The sequence below is a fragment of the Hevea brasiliensis genome, chromosome 17 (assembly GCF_030052815.1).
Source record: "Hevea brasiliensis isolate MT/VB/25A 57/8 chromosome 17, ASM3005281v1, whole genome shotgun sequence".
In the NCBI taxonomy this organism is placed as follows: Eukaryota; Viridiplantae; Streptophyta; class Magnoliopsida; order Malpighiales; family Euphorbiaceae; genus Hevea; species Hevea brasiliensis.
Window position 1 is genome coordinate 662549 of NC_079509.1, and position 6620 is coordinate 669168.

Sequence of the window (6620 nt, forward strand, 5' to 3'; positions counted from 1 at the left end):
GATTCCATCTTGATCAATGCCTACCTCCATATATAACTAGTAGGAGCCAACACATGCCCTTATACCCATACACAGTACAAGTATGAAAGCGATCAAACTCAAACCACCTATATACAAGATAACTGTGCTATCTCAAGTCTAAAGATTATATGCACTGATATGATTTATGATAATACATTGACAAGAGTAAACTCCATGTGCTTATCATAAGTGTCACTGGTTCGACCTACTTATCATGTATAAGTGCCTATCATGTTTGTCATTTGGCATGAGACTCACCATTCTATCTTATTTATATCTGATATAAATAACTTGGGAACAAACATGAATACAATCTTTTTGGATAAGTCATGTCCTTATTGTGAAGTATCCTCGATTGTGAACCTATTTATGATACTTTGTACTAGAAATACTGTTACTCATATTCTTAACAACTTAAGAATAAAATTTCTAACAAAATATCAATGGACCTTTTCTATTACACATAAATATATTATGTAAATGGAAAAGTGAAAATGCCTTTTATTAATAAAAACATGTACAAGATACATACTAAATGATATGCTCTAGGGTATACTACTAACAGAGCAATATCCTACAAAGGGTAGTAGGGAATGATAATGTTTTGATGGTCAAGTTGGGAAAGAAGATATAAAAAGAATTTTCTATGGTTAATTATAAGTGTTACATAATGTGAAGGATGTGCTGGTAGGAGCCAATCGTAAGGTTAAAATTTTAGAAGTCATGAAACTAGTAATCAAGATGGGACAACGAAATAAAAAGAAGGTTAAAGTTGATGATGGGATGGACATCCTTGAAGGAAAAGGTATAAGGGTGAGATAGGACAAAGGCTAAAGAATAAGTACAATAGGTTGGAAAGATATCAATAATAGCAGAAACGAGAAAAGGAAGTAGATAAGATCCAAAGGATAGGAGAAAAGCTTGGTAGAGTTGTATACAATGATGAGAATAAGAAGGGAATAAGTATGCTAGGGACACACTAAGAGATGTTTAAAATTAGTTATGGTGAGATGTTAGACTAAAGGAATAATGGAGTCTCAATTTATGCATCAATGTGTCTGAAAGCATGTCAGATAGTAAGGAGTTTCAAGCAGAAGTCAAGGAACTCTCTTTTCAGGAAAGGAGTAGGCTATGATAAGTAGTGTTTACTAGGTGGCTCGAAAATACATAAACTTTTATTGTGTTAGAGGAGAGATCAGTTCACTCCCCGATGTCAATGGATGATGTAAGTAACATTTGACATTTGGGTGGGGCTTTACACAACTAAATACCTAAGATAGGTAGGAATTGTTACAAGAAACTCTTTATTGACACAAAGCAAGTTAGAAGCTCACAGTATCATGGAATTAAGAAGGTACAAATATTTTAGTATGGGAGGATCTAGCTAAAGCTTCAATGGCCAACAGAATTAGCAATGATCTTGGGTAAGGTGCATGCAAAAGTAGTTATTTCAAAAGGGTGTTTCATGAGATGTTGTAAAGCAGACAATATGAGTCACATCCTTGCACCACAGAGATTGGTAATAAAGGGGAACAAAGGCTAGTGTTGCAAGATATCATATCAAAGTGCAGAGGAAGCAAAGAGAGTACTAAAGATGTTAAACAAAGGTCAATGAGTAATAAAGGTAAGAGTTTCGTCACGAAATGATAATGATAGCTAGGAAATTACAGTAGAGTAAGAGAGCAGTAAAACGTGATCCATAGCATACGAAGAGTTTATAGAATAAAGTGTTTCAACCATCTTTGCATAGCTAGAGGAGTAAATGCTCACACCTATCCCCAGTTCGGCCTGTGGGATCGGGTCGTGACAGAGTATAAACATGCAACATATGTTTGAATTAAAACTAGTAAAATAAAATATACATATAAGTGAAATTTTTTTTTTTTTATTCACATTTTCTTTGCTTCATTAGTGAGGAAACATCAGCTCATTCAAATAAAGAAGATCCCCTCTGGAAATTTAACTTTGGGATGTGTTTGAATTGATATAAAAAGGTTAACCTTTAACTACTTAATGGTTAACATACCTTTAATCTAATTTGATTGTTCTGAATTTTTAAGAAAGTAACAAACCATTAACCCCTCTTACAGCGTACTTTTGTTAATCCCTTCCCGATACATAGAGAGTATTCCAAGATTTATTCACATTCCTTCCCAGGTCAGGAAACATCAGCTCATTGAAAATAAATAAATAAATAAATAAATAAATAAATATATATATATATATATATATATATATATATATGAATTGTACTGCAAAAAATCCCGAATGCATGGGATATTTATAAGCAGTAAATCCATAAATTAATATTGCCAGGCATGAGCATACTAATTTTGACATGATGATATGCAATGAAAATAAAATAATGACCTTAGTGCATTCATTAAAAGAAGTCAAATTTTATGTTCATTGCATATAATCAGGTCAAAATTAGTGTGCGGACAATAGCTGAATCGTATCACCAAATACTAATTTATGGAAACGTGTGTTTATTGCTTACAAATCATACGCATTCGGGTTAAGAATATACAAGGTTTCACATGCCTACTCATATCATTCTGTTATTAATTACCCTACCCTTTGTTTGCACATTAGTTTAATAATAGCATAATTTTGAGTTGAAAATTATTATTATTATTATTATTATTAAATATAAAAAAAAATTATGTGAAAAACAAACCACCGCATTAAACTGCTCCGCAACCAGTATAAAATGGAACTAAAGTTGGCAGTGTTGTTCAACTCCGACACCAATCGTGTGCCAAAATATGGACCAACAAATCCTCTCTTTCCCAGTGCTTGTAAGCTTCCTCCTTTTCATCTTCCTGGTGTTCAGGATATGGAAGAAATACAACGACTACACCCCTCCTCCAGGACCTTGGCAGTTACCTCTCTTTGGTAACCTTCACCAGCTAGCTGGCTCTGCTCTACCCCATCACCGCCTAAGAGACTTGACTAGAATTTATGGACCTGTCATGGGTATTCAACTCGGTCAAGTTCCTGCACTGGTTATTTCTTCGCCAGAAGCAGCCAAAGAAGTGATGAAAATCCAAGATGTGCAGTTCGCTAATAGACCCCTTGTCCTCGCAACAAAAATGGTGGCTTATAATGGTAATGACATTTTAGTTGGAGTTTATGGAGATCAATGGAGACAACTAAGAAAAATTTGCACATTGGAGCTTCTTAGTGCCAAACGTGTGCAATCCTTCAAAGCAGTCAGGGAAGAAGAGGTATTAAATTTTGTCGGGTTCCTTCATTCAAAGGTTGAAACACCAGTGAACCTTACTCATTTGCTTTTTGCTTTAAGCAATACCGTGATCGCAAGAACCTCCATTGGTAAGAAATGCAAAAGCCAAGATGCTCTCTTGAGAATTATGGACGACTTAATTGAGGCATCGGCAGGTTTCAGTCTGGCTGATATGTTCCCTTCCTTCAAATTTCTTAAGTACATCACTGGGGATAAGTCTAGATTCGAGATTTGGCATCGAGAATTAGACCAGATTCTCGAAGAAATTATAAAAGAGCACAGGGCCAGCAAGGCGGTATCCAAGAACAGGGATCTGAGCGAAGCTGATAATCTTCTAGATGTTCTTTTGAATCTTCAGGAAAATGGAAACCTGGAAGTCCCATTAACCAACGACTGCATCAAAGGAACCATTTTGGTGAGTATATATATATCTCTTTCTTCATGCAAAACCTTAATTTAATGCTTTGCTAGCTTCTCCATATTGATGAATTTTGATAGATATATCTTAAATTATAATAAGTTACATGGTTTTCAATTGTTTCATTCACTTTCCATATTGCTGGGGCTATTCACTTTGCTGTATATTTCATGGTTAGTTGCAAATTAAAATTTCAAATATTTTATTCAGTTTTTATAATTAATACGACATTGATGACTCGTTTCACCAAAGATTTTTGTATATTGAGCTGCAGGATGTGTTTGCTGCTGGAAGTGACACTTCCTCAAGAACTACGGAATGGGCAATGGCAGAGTTGATGAAGAATCAAACAGCAATGAAAAAAGCACAAGAAGAAGTGAGACATGTTTTTGGTAAAAAAGGAAAAGTGGATGAAGCAGACCTTCACGAATTAAAATATCTCAAGTTAGTTGTCAAAGAAACCTTGAGACTACATCCTCCAGTTGCAATGATTCCGAGACAATGTAGGGAAAAGACTAAGATCTATGGATATGACATTAATCCCAAAACTAAGGTCTTTGTTCATATATGGGCAATTGGAAGAGATCCCAATATCTGGATTGAAGCTGACAAGTTCCTTCCTGAAAGATTCATCGATAGTTCCATTGATTTTAAGGGGTCTAATTTTGAATTCATTCCATTTGGTGCAGGAAAGAGGATATGCCCTGGCATGACATTAGGTCTTGTTAATTTAGAGCTTGTCCTTGCACAACTGCTGTATCATTTTGACTGGAAACTTCCTGATGGAATAACCCCAGAAAATCTCGACATGAGTGAAGGTTTTGGTGGTGCAATCAAAAGAGGAGTAGATCTTAAGTTGATTCCTATTCCATTCCGTCCTCAGCCCATCACAAGAATTTTTAATTAGTTTACTGACAGCCATGATTTTACCAGAACACATTCTCTTTCCACCACCAAATGGAACAAGTTCAAAATTAGTACAGATGAAGAAATCTTTGAGGATCAATCCATGAAATAGCAGGACCTCTTCTAATCTCCGATGTGTTGATAAGTAGTCTAGGCTTAGGATAAAAATCATACCCGTTAAGTTCAGCTCTCTCGGTACACACTTGAAATCAATGCAAGAGGAGGATATAATCTTATCTCATGGCTTTCTTTGATCACTAACTTCAAGTATTTTAGTATGTGCAAACTTGCTCCATTAACGTCTCCCGTGTTACTGAAAAAATCTAAAAATTTTTACCTAGACTCGATCAATTATGAATTTAAAATATAAATATATGAGATTCACTTATCAATAATATATATTGTATCGTCTAAACAATATTTTTATGTGCTTTATTTATTATACAAGGTTTCTTCCTTATTTTTACATATCAATTATGTTTCACTTTAGTCTAATTTGATATAGTTATTAAAAATATATTAATCACCTAACTAAGTCAGGTTCTAATCTTCATTCTTCGATCTCCTACTAAAAAATTTTATAGTAATCAAAGAAACGGGCCCATATGTGATGTAGAAATCAAGTCAACAGGCTCAATATATATATATATATATATATATATATATATATATATATATATATAGGAAAATGCTTGGTGTAAAAACAAAAAAAATCTTACAAAAGTTGTATAAATTAAATGAAATATCCACTTTATCCTTAAGTTATTTAGGCACCAAATTAATTTGATTTCCCACCAAAGTTATTTATCTCCAAAATCTAACCAATTATAATTCTCCTCTTCTTTGACCAATCAGCTATCACCAATCTTTTAACCAATCATATCTCACCAAATTTTCAACTAATCTATAGCTCTCACTAATATCTTAACCAATCATAGCCCACCAAAAATTCAATTAATCATGTCTGACCACACCAAAAATCCAACCAATCACAATTGATTTATACGGTGTGTTACAATTGAACTGAATTGGACTAATCGAACTGACTTAATTGAGAACTAGGCCAATAGCTAGTTTAGTTCAAGCTTTAATCCATTTATTTAGCAAACTAGAGTTGACCCATGCGAATCGGATGAGTAACCAGTGAACCAATTAGATCATAAATCAAGTAATTATGATCAATTAGATTAATTAATCAAGTAACTATTAACAATTAGATCAATTAATCAAGTAACTATTAATCAATTAGATTATAAATCAAGTACTTATACTCAATTACAACATAATCAATCGGATAAATTAATCAAGTAACTATTCATAATTAGATCAATTAATCAATTAGATATCAAACAAGTAACTATGATCAATTAGATCATAATCAAGTACTATTGACTATTTTATTAATTAATCAAGTAGATCATAAATTAAGTACTATAATCAATTAGATCATAATCAAATATAATCGGATATTTTATCAATTAATCAAGTAGATCATAAATTAATTACATTTTAATCATGTATTATATGTTATTTTATCAATTAATTAAGTATATCACAATCAGTTAGATCATAAATCAAATAACTATGATTAATTACATCATAATCAAGTACTATTGAATATTTATCAATTAATAAAATATATCATAATCAATTGCCTTATATATCAAGTAATTATAATTAATTATGTCATAATTAATTAATCAATTAGATGAGAGTGAGCATTATTAAATTTAAATCGAAATAATCAATTGAATCAAATTAATTCAAAAATTCGATTAGGTTTTTGTAAAAAATCGGTTTGGTTTAATTTTTATTTATGAATTTTTTGATATGTTTGGTTTGGTTTTGCAGACAATATAATATTTTTCTTTTTTTCCCTCTTGTAAAAATTAGATCGCCTAATCGATTAGATCATAAATTAACTATAATCAATCAGATCATAATCAAATACTATCGAATATTTTATTAATTAATCAATTAAATTATAATCAATTAGATCATAAATCAATTTATTATGATTAATTATAT

The 6620-nt window shown here is 32.1% G+C and overlaps 1 protein-coding gene across 1 annotated transcript; it reads left to right on the forward strand.

Moving 5' to 3' along the window:
• The first annotated feature begins 2749 nt into the window (after nucleotides 1-2749).
• On the forward strand, nucleotides 2750-4833 carry LOC131175470 (cytochrome P450 726A27-like). The gene is made up of 2 exons (XM_058139868.1): nucleotides 2750-3683; nucleotides 3961-4833. The coding sequence occupies exons 1-2, from the start codon at nucleotides 2790-2792 to the stop codon at nucleotides 4591-4593; spliced, it is 1527 nt and encodes a 508-aa protein (XP_057995851.1). The 5' UTR covers nucleotides 2750-2789; the 3' UTR covers nucleotides 4594-4833.
• Nucleotides 4834-6620: the final 1787 nt, after the last annotated feature.

Bases quoted from the DNA above. Each gene is read 5' to 3' on its own strand.
- LOC131175470 (XM_058139868.1), top strand. From the start codon at position 2,790: ATGGACCAACAAATCCTCTCTTTCCCAGTGCTTGTAAGCTTCCTCCTT. The intron at 3,684-3,960 runs GTGAGTATATAT...ATTGAGCTGCAG, and splicing joins GCATCAAAGGAACCATTTTG to GATGTGTTTGCTGCTGGAAG.